The sequence below is a fragment of the Strigops habroptila genome, unplaced genomic scaffold, assembly GCF_004027225.2.
Source record: "Strigops habroptila isolate Jane unplaced genomic scaffold, bStrHab1.2.pri NW_022045603.1_ctg1, whole genome shotgun sequence".
NCBI lineage: Eukaryota > Metazoa > Chordata > Aves > Psittaciformes > Psittacidae > Strigops > Strigops habroptila.
In genome coordinates, this window is record NW_022651084.1 from 1 (window position 1) to 24,179 (window position 24,179).

Here is a 24,179-nt window from a genome sequence, read left to right on the forward strand (position 1 = left end):
GGGGTGGTGGAGATCTATGGAGGCTCCAAGATGAACCGTTGGCTCCCCTTGCCCCCTGTGTCCCCCCAGAACATCCTGCCCATCTCGGCCGCCATGTTCAGCAGCGAGCGGCACAACCCGGAGCCGCAGTGTCCGCCCCGCCTGGGGCTGCAGGTCCTGGCGCCCGTCACCTGGAGCCGCCTCCCCAACGAGAGCCTCAGCGTGGAGACCACGCGCCTGGGGGAGCGCCTGGGCTGGGCCGTGGAGTGCTCCGAGCCCCGCGTCATGATGGCGCTGCACATCCCCGAGGAGAACAGGTCAGGGCCCCCCCGGGCTGCCAATGGATCCCCTGAACCCCCCTTGAGTGCCAACGGACGCCCCAACCCCCGTTGAGTGCCAATGGATCCCCTGAACCCCCGTTGAGTGCCAACGGACGCCCCAACCCCCGTTGAGTGCCAGTGGACGCCCCAACCCCCATTGAGTGCCGATGGACCACCAACCCCCATTGAGTGCCGATGGACACCCCCAACCCCATTGAGTGCCAGTGGACACCCCAACCCCCATTGAGTGCCAATGGACTCCCCGAATCCCCATTGAGTGCCAATGGACACCCCCAACCCCACTGAGTGCCAATGGACACCCCAACCCCCATTGAGTGCCAATGAACACCCCCAACCCCATTGAGTGCCAGTGGACACCCCAACCGCCATTGAGTGCCAATGAACACCCCCAACCCCATTGAGTGCCAGTGGACACCCCAACCCCCATTGAGTGCCAATGGACTCCCCGAATCCCCACTGAGTGCCAGTGGACTCCCCGAATCCCCATTGAGTGCCAATGGACACCCCAACCCCCATTGAGTGCCAATGAACACCCCCAACCCCATTGAGTGCCAGTGGACACCCCAACCCCCATTGAGTGCCAATGGACACCCCAACCCCCATTGAGTGCCAATGGACACCCCCAACCCCCGATGAGTGCCAATGGGCCCCCCAACCCCCATTGAGTCCCAATGGATCCCCATGTCCTGCCCTAGGGACCATCATGTCCCAAGGGATCATCATGTCCCAGTGGACCCCCCTGCCCTGCCCCAGGGATCATTGTGTCCCAATGGACCCCCCCACACCCCCTTTGATTCCCAATGGACCCCCATGTCCTGCTCTAGGGACCATCATGTCCCGAGGGATCATCACGTCCCAGTGGACCCCATGTCCTGCCCATCCATGTTAGACCCATGTCCCATCCTGATGTTCTCCACCTCTCCACCCTATAGCCCCCGGTTGCCCTTTCCCCCCCTCTCCCCCCATCTCCCCCCATCTCCCCGTGCCCCACAGGTGCATGGACATCATGGAGCTGTCGGAGGAGCTGGAGCTGCAGCGCTTCCAGCAGCACACGCTGAAGCTCTACTGCGCCGTGTGCGCGCTGGGCAACAACCGGGTGGCCCACGCGCTCTGCAGCCACGTGGACCAGGCGCAGCTCCTCTTCGCCATCGAGAGCCCGGAGCTCCCGGGGCCCCTCCGCGCCGGTTACTACGACCTGCTCCTGGCCATGCACCTCGACGCCGCCCAACGCGCCTGCTCCTCCATGAGCGCCGAGTTCATCATCCCCATGACCGAGGCCACCAAGAGCATCACCCTGTTCCCCAGCGGCGGGCGCGCGCCCGGTCCCCCCGGCGTGGGACCCAGCGCCTGCCTCCGGCCCCGGCCCCACTTTGCTGATCCCTGTTTTATCCTGGCTCCCGGCAATGGGAGGGCGCAGCTGAGCCCCAGTATCCCCTTGGAAGAGCTGGGAGCTCGAGCCATCAAGATGTTGGCCGAGGCGGTGGCCGGGGGGGGGACCGCACGCCCGGGACCCGGTGGGAGGCAGCGTGGAATATCAACTGGTGCCGGTGCTCAAACTGGTGTCGGCGCTGTTGGCCGTGGGAGCGCTGGAGGATGAGGATGTGAGGAAGGTCCTGAGGATGATCGACCCCAGGGTCTTCGGGGAGAAGGAGGCACCGGTGGATGGTGAGGAGGAGGAGGACGAGGAGGCGAGGAGGAAGGCCATTGAGGCCGGGGAGATGGAGGAGGAGGAGGAAGAGAAAGAGAAGGAGGAGAAGGAGAAAGAGGAAGAGGAGAAAGAGGAGGAGGAGAAGGAGGAGGAAGACGAGAAGGAGAAGGGAGAGAAGGAGGAGGAGGAGAAGGAGAAGGAGGAGGAAGAGGAAGGGCTGGAGGAAGGGCTGCTGCAGATGAAGCTGCCTGAGTCGGTCAAGCTGCAGGTGAGGGGAAGCTCCAGGAGAGGCACGGAGCCGGAGGGGACCGAGTCCCCATAGCCCCACATCCCGTATCCCCATAGCCCCACATCCCATATCCCCATAGCCCCACATCCCGTATCCCTATAGCCCCACATCCCATATCCCCATAGCCCCACATCCCGTATCCCTATAGCCCCACATCCCATATCCCCATAGCCCCACATCATCCCATATCCCCATAGCCCCACACCCCATATCCCCATAGCCCCACACCCCATATCCCCATAGCCCCACACCCCGTATCCCCATAGCCCCACATCCCGTATCCCCATAGCCCCACACCCCATATCCCCATAGCCCCACACCCCATATCCCCATAGCCCCACATCCCATATCCCCATAGCCCCACACCCCGTATCCCCATAGCCCCACATCCCGTATCCCCATAGCCCCACATCCCGTATCCCCATAGCTCCACATCCCGTATCCCCATAGCCCCACATCCCGTATCCCCATAGCCCCACATCCCATATCCCTATAGCCCCACATCCCGTATCCCCATAGCCCCACATCCCGTATCCCCATAGCCCCACATCCCATATCCCCATAGCCCCACATCCCGTATGCCCATATCCTCGTATCCCACATCCCCATGTTGCATGTCCCTATATGCCACACCCCACACCCCATATGCCATATCCGCTGCCCCATATCCCATATCCCCATGTCCCCATACCCCCATGTCCTCATATCCCCATGTCCTCATATCCCACATGCCCATGTTGCATGTCCCCACACCCCACACCCCACATACCCCATACCCCATACTGCACACCCCATACCCCACATACCCCACACCCCATACCCCATATCCCATGCCCCACACCCCACACCCCATACCCGACATACCCTATACCCCATATCCCACACCCCATACCCCACACCTACACCCCACACCCCACATACCAAATACCCCATACCCCACACCCCATACCTCACATACCCCACATACCCTATACCCCATATCCCACACCCCACACCCCATACCCCACATACCAAATACCCCACACCCCACACCCACACCCCACACCCACACCCCACACTCCATACCCCACATACCAAATACCCCACACCCCACACCCCCCACCCCACACCCCATACCTCACGTACCCCACATACCCTATACCCCATATCCCACACCCCACACCCCATACCCCACATACCAAATACCCCACACCCCACACCCACACCCCACGCCCCACACCCCACACCCCATACCCCACATACCAAATACCCCACACCCCACACCCACACCCCACACCCCATACCCCACATACCAAATACCCCACACCCCACACCCCATACCCGACATACCCTATACCCCATATCCCACACCCCATACCCCCTATCCAATACCCCACACCCCACACCCCATATCCCACACCCCATGCCCCACACCCCATACCTCACATACCCCACATACCCTATACCCCACACTCCACGCCCCACACCCCGCATACCAAATACCCCACACCCCACACCCACACCCCACACCTGTACTCCACACCCCACGCCCCACACCCCACATACCAAATACCCCACACCCCACACCCCACACCCCGCATACCACATACCCCACACCCCACACCCACACCCCACACCTGTACTCCACACCCCACACCCCACACCCACACCCCACACCCGCACCCCACACCCCATACCCCATATACCAAATACCCCACACCCCACACCCCACACCCCGCACCCCATGTCCCCCACACCCCATACCCCACACCCCATGTCCCCCGCACCCCACACCCCATACCCCACACCCCACACCCCATGTCCCCCGCACCCCACACCCACACCCACACCCCATGTCCCCCCCACCCGCCCCCCCCCCCCGTCTCGCCCCGCAGATGTGCGAGCTGCTGCAGTACTTCTGCTCGCGGGAGCTGCAGCACCGCGTGGAGGCGCTGGTGGCGTTCTCGGAGCGCCACGTCCAGCGGCTGCAGCGCGACCAGCGGCGCCGCTACGGGCGCCTCATGCGGGCGCTCACCATGACGGCGGCGGAGACCGCGCGGCGCACCCGCGAGTTCCGCTCCCCGCCGCAGGAGCAGGTGCGGGTGCGCTGGGAATGCGCTGGGATGGGGTGGGGATGGGGATGGGGATAGGGATAGGATGAGGATGATGATGGGATGAGGATGAGGATGAGGATGAGGATGGGGATGGGGATAGGATGAGGATGATGATGGGATGAGGATGATGATGGGGATGGGGATGGGATGAGGATGAGGATGGGGATGGGATGAGGATGAGGATGAGGATGGGGATGGGGATAGGATGAGGATGATGATGGGATGAGGATGATGATGGGGATGGTGTGGGGATGGGGATGGGGTGGGGATGGGGTGGGGATGGGGATGGGAATGGGGATGGGAATGGGGTGGGATGGGGATGGGGTGGGATGGGGATGGGGTGGGGATGGGGTGGGGATGGGAATGGGGTGGGATGGGGATGGGGATGGGGTGGGAATGGGGTGGGGATGGGGATGGGGGTGGGGATGGGGTGGGGATGGGGTGGGAATGAGGTGGGGATGGGATGGGGTGGGGATGGGGATGGGAATGGGGTGGGAATGGGGTGGGGATGGGGATGGGGTGGGGATGGGGGGAATGGGGTGGGGATGGGGATGGGGATGAAGATGGGGATGGGGATGGGGTTGGGGATGGGATAGGAGTGGGAATAGGGATAGGGATGGGAATGGGATGGAAGCAGGGATGGGAATGGGGATGGGAGTGGGCTGAGAATTGGATAGGAATGGGGAATGGGATGGGGATGGGAATAGGATGGGAGTGGGGATGGGAATGGGGATGGGAATGGGATCAGAATGGGGATGGGAACAGACAGACATAAGCACATCCCACCACGGCCCCCGGCCCCCCGCAGGTGAACATGCTGCTGCACTACAAGGACGGGGTGGACGAGGAGGAGTGTCCGGTGCCCGAGGACATCCGCGACGAGCTCCTGGACTTCCACAACGACCTCCTGGCCCATTGCGGTGAGCGGAGACCCCGGGACACCCCCCGTGGGGACATTGGGGGGGTCCCCCCCACCCCTCAACCGTGACCCTGTCCCATGGGCCCCCCCCCCCCCCCAGGCATCGAGCTGCCCGAGGAGGAGGAGGAGGAGGAAGAGGAGGCGTCGCTGCGGCAGCGGCTGCTGGGGCTGGTGCAGAAGGTGGTCGGGCTCCGTGGGACCACCAAGGAGGAGGAGCCCCCCCCCGAGGAGCCACCGGCGCCCAGTGAGGGGGGGGATATGGGGCGGGAAAGGGGGGGGGGGGACCCAGGGGGTCACCCCAAGGCCTTGTCCCGCCCTCCCCACCCAACCATTGTCCAATCTGTGCCACCCTCTCCCTACCCTTGGGTGCCCCATCCCCAGTGCCCCCCCCCCATGGTGTCCCTGTCTCCGTCGCCACCCATGGGTAACCCATGTCCCCAGTGCTCCCCATGGGTGCCCCATCCCCAATACCCCCCCCCACGGGTACCCCATTTCCCCATCCCCACTGCATGTCCCCATCCGCACCCATGGGTGCCTCATGTCCACATCCCCACCATGGGCACCCCATCCCCAATACCCTCCACGGGTACCCAATATCCCCACCCGCACCCCTGGGTGCCCCATCCCCAATACCCTCCATGGGTACCCAATATCCCCATCCCCCCCATGGGCGCCCCATCCCCAATACCCTCCATGGGTACCCAATATCCCCATCCCCCCCATGGGTGCCCCATCCCCAATACCCTCCATGGGTACCCAATATCCCCATCCCCCCCATGGGTGCCCCATCCCCAATACCCTCCATGGGTACCCAATATCCCCATCCCCCCCATGGGCGCCCCATCCCCAATACCCTCCATGGGTACCCAATATCCCCATCCCCCCCATGGGTGCCCCATCCCCAATACCCTCCATGGGTACCCAATATCCCCATCCCCCCCATGGGTGCCCCATCCCCAATACCCTCCATGGGTACCCAATATCCCCATCCCCACCACGGGTGCCCCATCCCCAATGCCCCCCATGGGCACCCCATCCCCAATACCCTCCATGGGTACCCAATATCCCCATCCCCACCATGGGCGCCCCATCCCCAATGCCCCCCCCCGTGTCCCTGTCTCCCCCTGCACCGCTGGGTGCCCAATATCCCCATCCCCACCATGGGCGCCCCATCCCCAATGCCCCCCCCCGTGTCCCTGTCTCCCCCTGCACCGCTGGGTGCCCAATATCCCCATCCCCACCATGGGCGCCCCATCCCCAATGCCCCCCCCGTGTCCCTGTCTCCCCCCGCACCGCTGGGTGCCCAATATCCCCATCCCCACCATGGGTGCCCCATCCCCAACACCCTTCATGGGTACCCAATATCCCCATCCCCATCATGGGCACCCCATCCCCAATACCCTCCATGGGCACCCCATCCCCAATACCCTCCATGGGTACCCAATATCCCCATCCCCATCATGGGCACCCCATCCCCAATACCCTCCATGAGCACCCCATCCCCAATACCCTCCATGGGTACCCAATATCCCCATCCCCACCATGGGTGCCCCATCGCCAATCCCCCCCCGCTGTCCCTGTCCCCATCTGCACCCACAGGTACCCAATATCCCCATCCCCACCATGGGTGCCCCATCCCCACCATGGGCACCCCATCCCCAATACCCTCCATGGGTGCCCCATGTCCCCATCCCCACCATGGGTGCCCCATCCCCAATACCCCCCATGGGCACCCCATCCCCAATACCCTCCATGGGCACCCCATCCCCAATGCCCCCCATGGGCACCCCATCCCCAATACCCTCCATGGGCACCCCATCCCCAATGCCCCCCATGGGCACCCCATCCCCAATACCCTCCATGGGCACCCCATCCCCAATACCCTCCACGGGTACCCAATATCCCCATCCCCACCACAGGTGCCCCATCCCCAATGCCCCCCATGGGCACCCCATCCCCAATACCCTCCATGGGTGCCCAATATCCCCATCCCCACCACGGGTGCCCCATCCCCACTGCCCCCCCCCTCGTGTCCCCGTCTCCCCCCGCACCGCTGGGTGCCCCGTCCCGACGCCCTGCCCCGGGTGCCCGCAGGCTCCCTGCAGGAGCTCATCTCGCAGACCATGGTGCACTGGGCGCAGGAGGCGTTCATCCAGAGCCCGGAGCTGGTGCGGGCCATGTTCAGCCTCCTGCACCGGCAGTACGACGCGCTGGGCGAGCTGGTGCGGGCGCTGCCGCGCGCCTACACCCTGAGCAGCCGCTCGGTGCCCGACGCCGTCGCCCTCCTCGAGAGCCTCAGCCAGATCCGCTCCCTGCTCATCGTGCAGATGGGCCCCGAGGAGGAGAACCTGCTCATCCAGAGCATCGGGTGCGTGCCCCCGGCACCCCCACTGCGCCCGAGGGGCTCCCCGTGGTGCCCTATGGCAGCCCTGAGCATCCCTGAGCATCCCTGGGGTACCCAATTGCATCCCTGAGCATCCCTGGGGTACCCAACGGCAGCCCTGAGCATCCCTGGGGTACCCAATGGCATCCCTGGGGTACCCAACGGCATCCCTGAGCATCCCTGGGGTTCCCATCAGCATCCCTGAGCATCCCTGAGCATCCCTGGGGTACCCAACGGCATCCCTGGGGTACCCTATGGCATCCCTGAGCATCCCTGGGGTACCCAACGGCATCCCTGAGCATCCCTGAGCATCCCTGGGGTACCCAATGGCATCCCTGAGCATCCCTGGGGTACCCTATGGCATCCCTGGGGTACCCAATGACATTCCACCCCATATCCCCATCGCCACCCCATCTCCCCATTGCCACCCCATCTCCCCTCCTGAGCGCCCCACACCCCCATCGCCACCCCGTGACCCCCCGTTTTCCCCCGCAGGAACATCATGAACAACAAGGTGTTCTACCAGCACCCCAACCTGATGCGGGCGCTGGGGATGCACGAGACCGTCATGCAGGTCATGGTCAGCGTGCTGGGGGGCGGCGAGTCCAAGGTGAGCCCCGGGCCCCCCCGACCCCTCATCGCCCCCTGACCCCCCCATTCCCGGTGTCCCTGACCCCCCATTCCTGGCGTCCCTGAACCCCCCATTCCCGGTGTCCCTGACCCCCCGTTCCTGGCGTCCCTGAACCCCCCATTCCCGGCGTCCCTGACCCCCCGTTCCTGGCGTCCCTGAACCCCCCATTCCCGGTGTCCCTGACCCCCCCCATTCCCGGTGTCCCTGACCCCCCATTCCCGGTGTCCCTGACCCTCCATTCCCGGCGTCCCTGACCCCCCATTCCCGGTGTCCCTGACCCTCCATTCCTGGCGTCCCTGACCCCCCGTTCCCGGCGTCCCTGACCCCCCATTCCCGGCGTCCCTGACCCTCCATTCCCGGCGTCCCTGACCCCCCATTCCCGGTGTCCCTGACCCTCCATTCCCGGTGTCCCTGACCCCCCGTTCCCGGTGTCCCTGACCCTCCCGTTCCCGGTGTCCCTGACCCCCCGTTCCCGGCGTCCCTGACCCCCCATTCCCGGCGTCCCTGACCCTCCATTCCCGGCGTCCCTGACCCCCCGTTCCCGGCGTCCCTGACCCCCCGTTCCCGGTGTCCCTGACCCTCCGTTCCCGTTGTCCCTGACCCCTCGTTCCCGGCGTCCCTGACCCCCCATTCCCAGCGTCCCTGACCCCCCATTCCCGGTGTCCCTGACCCTCCATTCCCGGTGTCCCTGACCCCCCGTTCCCGGTGTCCCTGACCCTCCCGTTCCCGGTGTCCCTGACCCCCCGTTCCCGGCGTCCCTGACCCCCCATTCCCGGCGTCCCTGACCCTCCATTCCCGGCGTCCCTGACCCCCCGTTCCCGGCGTCCCTGACCCCCCGTTCCCGGTGTCCCTGACCCTCCGTTCCCGTTGTCCCTGACCCCTCGTTCCCGGCGTCCCTGACCCCCCATTCCCAGCGTCCCTGACCCCCCATTCCCGGTGTCCCTGACCCCCCGTTCCCGGTGTCCCTGACCCCCCATTCCCGGTGTCCCTGACCCCCCATTCCCGGTGTCCCGGAGCAGGAGATCCGCTTCCCGAAGATGGTGACGAGCTGCTGCCGGTTCCTGTGTTACTTCTGCCGCATCAGCCGCCAGAACCAGCGCTCCATGTTCGACCACCTCGGCTACCTGCTGGAGAACAGCAGCATCGGCCTGGGTGAGCCCCGTGGCACCCCATGGCACCCCATGGCACCCCCCCCAGCACCCCCGTGGTACCCCCATGGCACCCCATGGCACCCCCATGGCACCCCCCCACCACCCCTGTGGTACCCCTCGTATCCCATGGCACCCCCATGGCACCCCCCAGCATCCCCATGGCACCCCCATGGCACCCCCCCGGTACCCCTGTGGTACCCCTTGTACCCCATGGTACCCCATAGCACCCCCATGGTAGCCTCATGGTACCCCTCTGGTACCCCCATAGTACCCATATGGTACCCCTATGGCACCAACATCACCCCCATGTCACCCCTATGGCACCACCATCACCCCTATGACACCAGCATCACCCCTATGGCACCAGCATCACCCCCGTGTCACCCCTATGGCACCACCATCACCCCTATGGCACCAGCATCACCCCCATGTCACTCCTACGGCACCAGCATCACCCCTATGGCACCAACATCACCCCCGTGTCACCCCTATGGCACCAGCATCACCCCTATGGCACCACCATCACCCCTATGGCACCAGCATCACCCCCATGTCACCCCTATGGCACCACCATCACCCCTATGGCACCAGCATCACCCCCATGTCACCCCTACGGCACCAGCATCACCCCTATGGCACCAACATCACCCCCGTGTCACCCCTATGGCACCAGCATCACCCCTATGGCACCACCATCACCCCTATGACACCAGCATCACCCCTATGGCACCAGCATCACCCCCGTGTCACCCCTATGGCACCAGCATCACCCCTATGGCACCAGCATCACCCCCATGTCACCCCTATGGCACCACCATCACCCCTATGGCACCAGCATCACCCCCATGTCACCCCTACGGCACCAGCATCACCCCTATGGCACCAACATCACCCCCGTGTCACCCCTACGGCACCAGCATCACCCCTATGGCACCAACATCACCCCCGTGTCACCCCTATGGCACCAGCATCACCCCTATGGCACCACCATCACCCCTATGGCACCAGCATCACCCCCGTGTCACCCCTATGGCACCAGCATCACCCCTATGGCACCACCATCACCCCTATGGCACCAGCATCACCCCTATGGCACCAGCATCACCCCCATGTCACCCCTATGGCACCAGCATCACCCCCGTGTCACCCCTATGGCACCAGCATCACCCCTATGGCACCAGCATCACCCCCATGTCACCCCTATGGCACCAGCATCACCCCCATGTCACCCCTATGGCGCCAGCATCACCCCCATGTCACCCCTATGGCGCCAGCATCACCCCTATGGCACCAGCATCACCCCCATGTCACCCCTATGGCACCAGCATCACCCCTATGGCACCAACATCACCCCCATGTCACCCCTATGGCACCAGCATCACCCCTATGGCACCAGCATCACCCCCGTGTCACCCCTATGGCACCAGCATCACCCCTATGGCACCACCATCACCCCTATGGCACCAGCATCACCCCCATGTCACCCCTATGGCACCAGCATCACCCCCGTGTCACCCCTATGGCACCACCATCACCCCTATGACACCAGCATCACCCCTATGGCACCAGCATCACCCCCGTGTCACCCCTATGGCACCAGCATCACCCCTATGGCACCAGCATCACCCCCATGTCACCCCTATGGCACCAACATCACCCCTATGGCACCAACATCACCCCCATGTCACCCCTATGGCACCAGCATCACCCCTATGGCACCAGCATCACCCCCATGTCACCCCTATGGCACCAACATCACCCCTATGGCACCAGCATCACCCCCGTGTCACCCCTATGGCACCAGCATCACCCCTATGGCACCAGCATCACCCCCGTGTCACCCCTATGGCACCAGCATCACCCCTATGGCACCAGCATCACCCCCGTGTCACCCCTATGGCACCACCATCACCCCTATGGCACCAGCATCACCGCTATGGCACCAGCATCACCCCCGTGTCACCCCTATGGCACCAGCATCACCCCTGCAGCACCAGCATCACCCCAGTGTCACCCCTATGGCACCAGCATCACCCCTATGGCACCAGCATCACCCCCGTGTCACCCCTATGGCACCAGCATCACCCCCGTGTCACCCCTATGGCGCCAACATCACCCCTATGGCACCCCTATGGCACCAGCATCACCCTGACCCCCCCATTGTCCCCCCGGGGTGCCCCTGACCCCCATGTGTGTGTCCCCCCCCCAGGCATGCGGGGTTCCACCCCCCTGGACGTGGCGGCCGCCTCCGTCATTGACAACAACGAGCTGGCGCTGGCGCTGAAGGAGCAGGACCTGGAGAAGGTGGGACCCCCCCTATGTACCCCCCGCTCTGTGTCCCCTCAATGTGCCCCCCATGTGCCCCCAACGTGCCCCCCCCGTCCCCCGCAGGTGGTGACGTACCTGGCGGGCTGCGGGCTGCAGAGCTGCCCCATGCTGCTGTCCAAGGGGTACCCCGACATCGGGTGGAACCCCTGCGGGGGGGAGCGCTACCTCGACTTCCTGCGCTTCGCCGTCTTCGTCAATGGTGAGCTGGGGGGGCCTGAGCCCCAAAACTGGCACCCGGGGGGGTCCCCAGCATCCCGTTGACCCCCCATGTGTGCCCCCTGAAAGTGGTAGTTTGGGGGTCCCTCTAATGTGGCACCCTGGGGTCCCTTCCTCCCTAAGCTGGGACGCAGGGGTCCCCTGAGGGTTCTATGGGGTGTCCCATGGGTGTTGCTGGTGTCCCATGGGATGGTTCATTGGGGGTGTCGCTTTGGGGGTCTCCTATGGGGTATCCCATGGGGGGTTCAATGGGGTGTCCCAGAAGTGTCCCTGGGGTCCCATGGGGCGTCCCATTGGGGGTGTCCCATGGGGTGTCCATGGGTGTTCATGGGTTGGTCCACTGGGGGTGTTGATGGGTGTCCCATTGGGGGTGTCCATGGCTTGATCCGTTGGGGGTGTCTGTGGATGTCCCATTGGGGTGTCCATGTGTGTCCCACTGGGGTGTCCATGTGTGTCCATGGGTTGGTCCATTGGGGGTGTCCATGGGTATCCCATGAGGGTGTCCATGGGTTGGTCCATTGGGTTGTCCATGGGTGTCCCATTGGGGGTGTCCATTGGGGGTGTCCATGGATGTCCCATTGGGGGTGTCCATGGGTGTCCCATTGGGGTGTCCATGGGTTGGTCCATTGGGTTGTCCATGGGTGTCCCATTGGGGGTGTCCATTGGGGGTGTCCATGGATGTCCCATTGTGGGTGTCCATGGGTGTCCCATTGGGGTGTCCATGGGTTGCTCCATTGAGGTATCCATGGGTGTCCCATGGGGGTGTCCATTGGGGTGTCCATTGGGGGTGTCCGTGGATGTCCCATTGTGGGTGTCCATGGGTGTCCTATTGGGGTGTCCATGGGTTGGTCCATTGAGGTATCCATGGGTGTCCCATGGGGGTGTCCATTAGGGTGTCCATTGGGGGTGTCCGTGGATGTCCCATTGGGGTGTCCATTGGGGGTGTCCATGGGTGTCCCATTGGGGTGTCCATTGGGGGTGTCCATGGGTGTCCCATGGGGGTGTCCATTGGGGTGTCCATGGGTGTCCATGGGTGTCCCATTGGGGTGTCCTATTGGGGTGCCCATGGGTGTTAACGTGGTGGTGTGGCTGGTGTCCCATTGGGGTGTCCATTGGGGGTGTCCCATGGGTGTCCCATGGGGGTGTCCATGGGTGTCCATGGGTGTCCCATGGGGGTGTCCATGGCGTGCCAGGGGAGAGCGTGGAGGAGAACGCCAACGTGGTGGTGCGGCTGCTGATCCGGCGCCCCGAGTGCTTCGGGCCGGCGCTGCGGGGCGAGGGCGGCTGCGGGCTGCTGGCCGCCATCCAGGAGGCCATGGGCATCGCGCAGGATCCGGCCCGCGATGGGCCCAGCGTCCGCCGGGAACGCCGCAGGGAGCCGTGAGTCAGGGCACGGCAACGGTGTGGGCAATGGGCAATGGCAGTGGGGTGGGCAATGGGGATGGGGATGGGAATGGGCAATGGGATGGGCAATGGGGATGGGGATGGGGATGGGAATGGGGTGGGCGATGGGGATGGGGATGGGCAATGGGCAATGGGAATGGGAATGGGGATGGGAATGGGCAATGGGAATGGGGATGGGCAATGGGCAATGGGAATGGGAATGGGGTGGGCGATGGGGATGGGCAATGGGCAATGGGCAATGGGCAATGGGAATGGGCAATGGGCAATGGCAGTGGGGTGGGCAATGGGGATGGGCAATGGGAATGGGGATGGGCAATGGGAATGGGCAATGGGATGGGCAATGGGCAATGGGACGGGCAATGGGAATGGGGATGGGCAATGGGAATGGGGATGGGCAATGGGATGGGCAATGGGATGGGCAATGGGCAATGGGCAATGGGACGGGCAATGGGAATGGGGATGGGCAATGGGAATGGGAATGGGCAATGGGATGGGCAATGGGCAATGGGACGGGCAATGGGAATGGGGATGGGCAATGGGAATGGGGATGGGCAATGGGGTGGGCAATGGGAATGGGGATGGGCAATGGGATGGGCAATGGGCAATGGGACGGGCAATGGGAATGGGGATGGGCAATGGGACGGGCAATGGGCAATGGGACGGGCAATGGGAATGGGGATGGGCAATGGGATGGGCAATGGGAATGGGGATGGGCAATGGGAATGGGGATGGGCAATGGGATGGGCAGTGGGAATGGGGATGGGCAATGGGATGGGCAATGGGCAATGGGACGGGCAATGGGAATGGGGATGGGCAATGGGATGGGCAATGGGAATGGGAATGGGCAATGGGAATGGGGATGGGCAATGGGAATGGGAATGGGCAATGGGATGGGCAATGGGCAATGGGACAGGCAATGGGAATGGGGATGGGCAATGGGGATGAGGATGGGAATGGGCAATGGGCAATGGGGATGGGCAATGGGGATGAGAATGGGATGGGCAATGGGAATGGGGATGGGAATGGGGTGGGCAATGGGCAATGGGGATGGGCAATGGGGATGAGGATGGGGATGGGGATGGGCGATGGGAATGGGGATGGGCAATGGGAATGGGCAGTGGGACAGGCCCAGCGCCTGCTGCAAGTGCTGCAAGGAGCCAGGAGTCATGGGATGGGATGGGAATGGGATGGAATTGCGCAATGGGAATGGGATGGAGATGGGAATGGGACAGGGCTGGGCAATGGAAAGGGGATGGGCATGGGCATGGAGATGGGGATGGGATGGGAATGGGCAACAGGATGGGGATGGGATGGGCATGGACATGGGGATGGGATGGGGATGGGATGGAGATGGGCAATAGGATGGGGATGGGATGGGAATGGGCAACAGGATGGGGATGGGATGGGGATGCACGGGGACACAGGAATGGAGATGCAGGGATTGGAATGGGGATATGGGATGAGGGACCAGGATATGGGGATGGAGACACAGGGGTAGGGATGGGGATGGGGACCAGGCCAAGGATGGGAATGGGATGGGGACAGGTTTGGGGTTCTGATGAGCCCACAACCATCCCTGAACCCATCCCTGGGGGTCCCCATGGGATTCCCATCCCTGTCCCTGCCATCCCCATCCCTGGGGGGGGGGTTCTGGAGGTCCCCCATTCCTGACCCCCCCTCTTTGTCCCCGCTCAGGTTTGGGGGTGAGGAACCCCCCGAGGAGAACCGGGTGCATTTGGGCAACGCCATCATGTCCTTCTATGCCGCCCTCATCGACCTGCTGGGCCGCTGCGCCCCCGAGATGCATGTAAGGAGGGGACAAAGGGGGGGGCACACACACAGATGGGGGTGACAGGGCCTGGGGTGACCCCCCCCCGCATCCCACAGCTGATCCAGGCGGGAAAGGGGGAAGCGCTGCGGATCCGGGCGATCCTGCGCTCCCTGGTGCCGCTGGAGGACCTGGTGGGGATCATCAGCCTCCCCCTGCAGCTGCCCACCCTGGGGAAAGGTGGGGACGGGGGGTGTGGGGCGGGGGGGGGGGGTGGGGTGTGGGGTACGGGATATGGGGTATGGGGTGCGGGGTGTGGGATATGGGGTATGGGATATGGGGATATGGGGTATGGGGTATGGGATATGGGGTATGGGGTATGGGATATGGGATATGGGATATGGGGTATGGGGTATGGGATATGGGATATGGGATATGGGGTATGGGGTATGGGATATGGGGTATGGGATATGGGGTATGGGGTATGGGATATGGGGTATGGGGTATGGGGTGTGGGGTATGGGATATGCGGTATGGGATATGGGGACATGGGATATGGGATATGGGGTATGGGATATGGGATATGGGGTGTGGGTGGTGGGATATAGCGTATGGGATATGGATATGGGGCATGGGATATGGGGCATGGGATATGGATATGGGGTATGGGATATGGGGTGTGGGGTGTGGGATATGGGGTGTGGGGTGTGGGATATGGGGTGTGGGGTACGGGATATGGGGTATGGGATATGGGGACATGGGATATGGGATATGGGGTGTGGGGTACGGGATATGGGGTATGGGATATAGGGTATGGGACGTGGGGTATGGGGTATGGGATATGGGGCATGGGGTATGGATATGGGGTATGGGGCATGGGATATGAGGTGTGGGATATGGGGATATGGGATATGGGGTATAGGATATGGATATGGGCTATGGGATATGGGGTGTGGGATATGGGATATGGGGTATAGGATATGGATATGGGGTATGTGATATGGGGTGTGGGATATGGGATATGGGGTATGGGATATGGGGATATGGAGATGTGGGGATGTGGGATGTGGGAGATGGGGGGAGCTGGGAGCGCCCCCCTCCCCGGCTGCCCCACGGTGGGTGCCCCCCCCCCTGCAGACGGGGGGGTGGTGGAGCCGCGCCTGGCCGCCAGCTTCGTGCCCGAGCACAAGGCGCCGATGGTGCTGTTCCTGGACCGCGTCTATGGGGTGGAGACGCAGGAGCTGCTGCTGCACGTGCTGGACGTGGGCTTCCTGCCCGACATGCGCGCGGCCGCCTCGCTCGACACCGTGAGTGCCGGGGGGCGCTGAGCTGCCCTATGGGGCGGTGCTGGGGGGCACAGATGTGCACTATGGGGCTGGGATGGGGGGACCCAGATGTACCCCATGGGGCTGGGCTGGGGGGCACAGATGTGCCCTATGGGGCTGGGCTGGGGGGTGCTGAGCTGCCCCATGGCGGCGCTGGGGGGTGCTGAGCTGCCCCATGGCGGCGCTGGGGGGCGCTGAGCTGCCCCATGGGGCGTCACTGGGGGAACAGATGTGCCCTATGGGGCTGCGCTGGGGACCACAGATGTGCCCCATGGGGCGGCACTGGGGGGACACTGAGCTGCCCCATGGGGGTGGGGACACACAGATGTGCCCTATGGGGCTGGGATGGGGGGACCCACATGTGCCCTATGGGGCGGCACTGGGGGGACACTGAGCTGCCCCATGGGGCGGTGCTGGGGAAACAGAGATGTGTCCTATGGGGCTGGGCTGGGGGCACTGAACTGCCCCATGGGGCTGGGCTGGGGGGCACACAGATGTGCCCTATAAGGCTGGGATGGGGGGACCCACATGTGCCCTATGGGGCGGCACTGGGGGGACACTGAGCTGCCCCATGGGGCGGTGCTGGGGAAACAGATGTGTCCTATGGGGCTGGGATGGGGGGACCCAGATGTGCCCTATGGGGCTGGGCTGGGAGGGCACTGAGCTGCCCCATGGGGCTGGGCTGGGGGGCACAGATGTGCCCTGTAAGGCTGGGATGGGGGGACCTAGATGTGCCCTATGGGGCTGGGCTGGGGGGTGCTGAGCTGCCCCATGGGGCTGGGCTGGGGGGCACAGATGTGCCCTATGGGGCGGCGCTGGGGGGCATGAGTGGACCCAAACCTGTCTTGGACCATGGTGTGGGGCTGGGGTCCCCCAAACCTTCACTACTCTATAGGGTGGGTTTGGGGTGTCCCAAATCCCCCTATAGGAAGCCTCTATGGAGACCCCAAATCCCTCTATGGGGACCCCAAATCTCCCAATGGGGTGGGTCTGGGGTGACCCCAAATCCCACTATGGGCACCCCAAATCCCTCTGTGGGGCCCCCAAATCCCACTATGGGCACCCCAAACCCCTCTGTGGGGCCCCCAAATCCCACTATGGGCACCCCAAACCCCTCTGTGGGGCCCCCAAATCCCACTATGGGCACCCCAAATCCCACTATGGGCACCCCAAACCCCTCTGTGGGGCCCCCAAATCGCACTATGGGCACCCCAAATCCCACTATGGGCACCCCAAACCCCTCTGTGGGGCCCCCAAACCCCACTATGGGCACCCCAAACCCCACTATGGGCACCCCAAATCCCTCTGTGGGGCCCCCAAATCCCACTATGGGCACCCCAAACCCCTCTGTGGGGCCCCCAAACCCCACTATGGGCACCCCAAATCGCACTATGGGCACCCCAAACCCCACTATGGGCACCCCAAATCCCTCTGTGGGGCCCCCAAATCCCACTATGGGCACCCCAGATCCCTCTGTGGGGCCCCCAAATCCCACTATGGGCACCCCAAACCCCTCTGTGGGCCCCCCAAATTCCCCTATGGGGTGGGTCTGTGGTCCCCAAACCCCGCTCTGGGGTTGCTCCAGGGTCCCTGTGCCCCGCGGTGACCCATATCCCCCCCCCCCCCCAGGCCACATTCAGCACGACGGAGATGGCGCTGGCGCTGAACCGGTACCTGAGCCAGGCGGTGCTGCCGCTGCTGACCAAGTGCGCGCCGCTGTTCGCGGGCACCGAGCACCGCGCCGGCCTGGTGGACTCCACGCTGCACACCATCTACCGGCTGTCCCGCGGCAGGGCCCTCACCAAGGCCCAGCGCGACCTCATCGACGAGTGCCTCATGGCGCTGTGCCGGTGAGCGGTGCCGGGGGTGCCGGGAGCCAGCCGGGGGGCGCGGGAGCCAGCCGTGGGGGGCGGGACCCAAGCATGGGTGCTAAAACGCAACCATGGGTGCTAAAACGCAACCGTGGGTGCTAAAAGGCAACCATGGGTGCTAAAACGCAACCATGAGCAACACAACCCAACCATGGGCGCCATGACCCAACTATGGGTGCTAAAACGCAACCATGGGCAACACGACCCAACCATGGGCGCCATGACCCAACCATGGGGGCCAGGACCCAACTGTGGGTGCTAAAATGCAACCGTGGGCAACACAACCCAACCATGGGCGCCATGACACAACTATGGGTGCTAAAACGCAACCGTGGGCAACACAACCCAACCATGGGCGCCATGACCCAACTATGGGTGCTAAAACGCAACCATGGGCAACACGACCCAACCATGGGCGCCATGACCCAACCATGGGGGCCAGGACCCAACTGTGGGTGCTAAAATGCAACCGTGGGCAACACAACCCAACCATGGGCGCCATGACCCAACCATGGGGGCCAGGACTCAACCATGGGTGCTAAAACGCAACCATGGGTGCTAAAATGCAACCATGGGCAACACAACCCAACCATGGGTGCCATGACCCAACCATGGGTGCCATGACCCAACCATGGGGGCCAGGACCCAACCATGGGTGCTAAAACGCAACCATGGGCAACACAACCCAACCATAGGCACCAAGACCCAACCATGCGCAACACAAACCAACCATGAGCACCAGGACCTAACCATGGGGGCCACAACCCAACCATGGGCACCAAAACTCAACCATGGGCAACACAATCCAACCATTGGCGCCATGACCCAACCATGGGCACCATGACCCAACCGTGGGCACTAAAACACAACCATGGGTGCCACAACTCAACCATGGGCAACACAACCCAGCCATGGGTGCCACAGCCATGGCACCCAAAACCCAACTATGGTACCCAAAACCCAACTCTGGCACCCCAACTCCAACTATGGCACCCAAAACCCAACCATGGGGCACCCAAAACCCAACCACGGGGCACCCAAACCCAAGTGGGGCACCCAACCCCCCCATGTCCCCCCAGGTACATCCGTCCCTCCATGCTGCAGCATCTCCTGCGCCGCCTGGTCTTCGACGTGCCCATCCTCAATGAGTTCTCCAAGATGCCGCTGAAGGTAAGGCCATGGGGGGCCCACCATGGGGGTCCCACCATGGGGACACCCCCCCTGACCTGCCCCCGGCCCCCAGCTGCTGACCAATCACTATGAGCGGTGTTGGAAGTACTACTGCCTGCCCAGCGGGTGGCCCAACCACGGCGTGAGCTCCGAGGAGGAGCTGCACCTCACCAGGAAGCTCTTCTGGGGCATCTTCCAGTCCCTCGCGCACAAGGTGGGACGTGGGGATGGTGGGGATGGGGATGGGGATGGTGGAGATGGTGGAGATGGGGATGGTGGGGACGTGGAGATGGGGACATGGGGATGGGGATGATGTGGATGGAGATGGGAACATGGGGATGGGGATGGTTGGGATGGGGACGGGGATGGTGGGGATGGGGATGATGAGGTTGGAGATGGTGGAGATGGGGACATGGGGATGGGGATGATGATGGTGACGATGGGGACATGGAGATGGGGATGGTGGGGACGTGGGGATGGGGGCATGGGGATGGGGATGATGTGGATGGAGATGGGAACATGGGGATGGGGATGGTTGGGATGGGGACGGGGATGGTGGGGATGGGGATGATGAGGTTGGAGATGGTGGAGATGGGGACATGGGGATGGGGATGGTGGGGACGTGGGGATGGGGGCATGGGGATGGGGATGATGTGGATGGAGATGGGAACATGGGGATGGGGATGGTTGGGATGGGGACATGGGGATGGGGATGATGGGGATGGGGATGGTGAGGACGTGGGTATGGGCACACAGGAATGGGTATGATGGGGATGGATTTGGGGACATGGGGATGGGGATGATGGGGATGGGGACATGGGGATGATGATGGTGGAGATGGGGATGGTGGGGATGGGGACATGGGGATGGGGATGATGTGGATGGAGATGGGAATGTGGGGATGGGGATGGTGGGGATGGGGACATGGGGATGGGGATGGTGAGGACGTGGGGATGGGAACATGGGGATGGGGATGGTTGGGATGGGGACATGGGGATGGGGATGATGGGGATGGGGGCGATGATGGTGGAGATGGGGACATGGGGATGGGGACATGGGGATGAAGATGGTGGAGATGGGGATGGTGGAGATGGGGACATGGGGATGGGGACATGGGGATGATGATGAGATGGGGATGATGATGATGATGATGGGGATGAAGGGGATGATGGGGATGATGATGAGGATGGGGATGATGATGGGGAGGATGATGATGATGATGGGGATGATGGTGATGGGGATGACGATGACGATGGGGATGACGATGACGATGGGGATGACGATGGGGATGATGATGATGACGGGAGCGGGGATGCTGACGGCTGCGGGTGCCGGCAGCGCTTCGACGCGGAGCTGTCCCGCCTGGCCATGCCGTGCCTCTGCGCCATCGCCGGCGCCCTCCCGCCCGACTACGCCGACGCCAGCTACTCCTCCCGCACCGAGAAGAAGGCGGCCGTGGACGCCGAGGGCAACTTCGACCCGAAGCCCGTGGAGACCCTCAAGTGAGCCCAGAGACCCCCTGCCCCATAGCCCTGCCCCATAGCCCTGCCCCACAGCCCTGCCCCACAGCCCTGCCCAGCAGGTCAGGTCCCATCCTGACCCCCCCTGTCCTCCAGTGTCATCATCCCTGAGAAGCTCGATGGGTTCATCAACAAGTACGCGGAGTTCACCCATGAGAAGTGGGCCTTCGACAAGGTGGGACCCCGGCCCGGGACCCCCACAATGTCCCAGCACCCCCAGTGGTGTCCCAGCACCCCCAGTGGTGTCCCAGCACCCCTAATGGTGTCCTGTCCCTCGGCAGATCCAGAACAACTGGTCCTTTGGGGAGACGGTGGATGAAGAGGCCAAGACCCACCCCATGCTGCGCCCATACAAAACCTTCTCTGAGAAGGTACCGGGTCCTGCTGGCCCCCCCCAGCCCCTGCAGGACACCCCCAATGTCCTGGAGATCCCCCCAACTCCATCCAACCTCATTGAGACCCCCCAACTCCATCCAACCTCATGGAGATCCACCCAACTCCATCCAACGTCATTGAGACCCCCCAACTCCATCCAACCTCATGGAGATCCCCCAACTCCATCCAACCTCATGGAGATCCCCCAACTCCATCCAACCTCATGGAGATCCCCCAACTCCATCCAACCTCATTGAGACCCCCCCAACTCCATCCAACCTCATTGAGACCCCCCAACTCCATCTGACCTCATGGAGATCCCCCCAACTCCATCCAACCTCATTGAGACCCCCCCAACTCCATCCAACCTCATTGAGACCCCCCAACCCCATCCAACCTCATGGAGATCCCCCAACTCCATCTGACCTCATGGAGATCCCCCCAACTCCATCCAACCTCATTGAGACCCCCCAGCTCCATCCAACCTCATTGAGACTCCCCAACCCCATCCGACCTCATGGAGACCCCCCAACTCCATCCAACCTCATGGAGATCCCCCCAACTCCATCCAACCTCATGGAGATCCCCCAACTCCATCCAACCTCATTGAGACCCCCCAACTCCATCCAACGTCATAGAGATCCCCCAACTCCATCCATCACCATCAACCTCATTGGGATCTCCCCAACCCCTTCCATTGCCCTCAACCTCTTTGGGACCCCCTGAACCCCACCCATCCTCATCAACCTCATTGGGATCCTTCAACCTCATCTGCCCCCCCCCGGCCCCATCCTCATCCTCCAGCCCCATCTGGACCCCTCAGCTCCCCCCGGACACCCCCAAACCCCCATTGGAGTCCTTGGATGGGCCCATCTCGGCCTCCAGCTGAGGGCGTGTGTTGGGGGGCACCCCCCCCTGAGCCCCACATCTGCCCCAGGACAAGGAGATCTACCGGTGGCCCATCAAGGAGTCCCTCAAGGCGATGCTGGCCTGGGAGTGGACGGTGGAGAAGGCCCGGGAGGGAGAGGAGGACAAGGTGGAGAAGAAGAAGACCCGAAAGATCTCCCAGTCTGCCCAGGTCTGTGGTCCATGGGCTCCAATGGGGGTCCATGGGGTCCATAGGGGTCCATGGGCTCCAGTGGGGGTCCAGTGGGGGTCCATGGGGTCCATAGGGGTCCATGGGCTCCAGTGGGGGTCCATGGGGTCCATAGGGGTCCATGGGATCCAGTGGGGGTCCATGGGGTCCATAGGGGTCCATGGGATCCAGTGGGGGTCCATGGGGTCCATAGGGGTCCATGGGATCCAGTGGGGGTCCATGGGGTCCATAGGGGTCCATGGGCTCCAGTGGGGGTCTATGGGGTCCACAGGGGTCCATGGGCTCCAATGGGGGTCCATGGGGTCCATAGGGGTCCATGGGCTCCAATGGGGGTCCATGACGTCCAATAGGGGTCCATGGGCTCCAGTGGGGGTCCATGGGGTCCATAGGGGTCCATGGGATCTGGTGGGGGTCCATGGGGTCCATAGGGGTCCATGGGATCCAGTGGGGGTCCATGGGGTCCATAGGGTCCATGGGATCCATGGGATCCAGTGAGGGTCCATGGGGTCCATAGGGGTCCATGGGGTCCATAGGAGTCCATGGGCTCCAATGGGGGTCCATGGGGTCCATTGGGGTCCATGGGCTCCAGTGGGGGTCCATGGGGTCCAATAGGGGTCCATGGGCTCCAATGGGGGTCCATGGGGTCCATAGGGGTCCATGGGCTCCAATGGGGGTCTATGGGGTCCACAGGGGTCCATGGGCTCCAGTGGGGGTCCATGGGGTCCATAGGGGTCCATGGGCTCCAATGGAGGTCCCTGAGGTCCATAGGAGTCCATGGGCTCCAATGGAGTTCCATGAGGTCCATAGGGGTCCATGGGCTCCAATGGGGGTCCATGGGGTCCATAGGAGTCCATGGGCTCCAATGGAGGTCCATGGGGTCCATAGGGGGCCATGGGCTCCAATGGGGGTCCATGACGTCCAATAGGGGTCCATGGGCTCCAGTGGGGGTCCATGGGGTCCATAGGGGTCCATGGGGTGATGAAGAGGACCCCAAGAACCCATAGGGGTCCATGGGCTCCAATGGGGGTCTATGGGCTCCAGTGGGGGTCCATGGGGTCCATAGGGGTCCATGGGCTCCAGTGGGGGTCCATGGGGCCCATAGGAGTCCATGGGCTCCAGTGGGGGTCCATGGGGTCCATAGGGGTCCATGGGGTGATGAAGAGGACCCCAAGAACCCATAGGGGTCCATGGGCTCCAATGGGGGTCTATGGGCTCCAGTGGGGGTCCATGGGGTCCATAGGGGTCCATGGGCTCCAGTGGGGGTCCATGGGGCCCATAGGAGTCCATGGGCTCCAGTGGGGGTCCATGGGGTCCATAGGGGTCCATGGGGTGATGCAGAGGACCCCAAGAACCCATAGGGGTCCATGGGGTCCGTGTGCTCCGTGAGGCCCATGGGGTGCTCAGGGGCCCGTGGTCCCCTCACGCTGCTCTGGGTCCCCCCAAGGCCACCTACGACCCCAGTCACGGCTACAGCCCCCAGCCCGTGGACCTGTCGGGGGTCACGCTGTCCCGGGAGCTGCAGGTCGGTGCCGCCGTGCCCCATAGCCCCACACCCCATAGCCCCACACCCCATATCCCATACCCCATAGCCCACCATATCCCCATATATCCTGTATCCCCACATCCCCACACCCCATAGCCCATACCCCATAGCCCATGTGCCATATCCCAC

At 63.4% G+C, this 24,179-nt stretch overlaps 1 protein-coding gene across 1 annotated transcript; it reads left to right on the forward strand.

Moving 5' to 3' along the window:
- Positions 1-69: 69 nt before the first annotated feature.
- Positions 70-24,029, forward strand: LOC115603046 (ryanodine receptor 1-like; the record flags this gene model as incomplete). Its single annotated transcript, XM_030474577.1, is given in 24 exon segments — positions 70-296; positions 1,314-1,806; positions 1,808-1,972; positions 2,048-2,236; positions 4,132-4,332; positions 5,159-5,270; positions 5,370-5,513; positions 7,364-7,637; positions 8,148-8,262; positions 9,303-9,435; positions 11,644-11,738; positions 11,826-11,961; positions 13,172-13,358; positions 15,078-15,189; positions 15,270-15,390; positions 16,288-16,457; positions 18,105-18,325; positions 19,426-19,516; positions 19,590-19,730; positions 20,855-21,018; positions 21,133-21,211; positions 21,318-21,407; positions 22,349-22,489; positions 23,952-24,029. Coding segments are annotated over 24 exon segments (3,879 nt in total), but the record flags the coding sequence as incomplete, so codon positions are not given.
- Between the last annotated feature and the right edge of the window lie 150 nt (positions 24,030-24,179).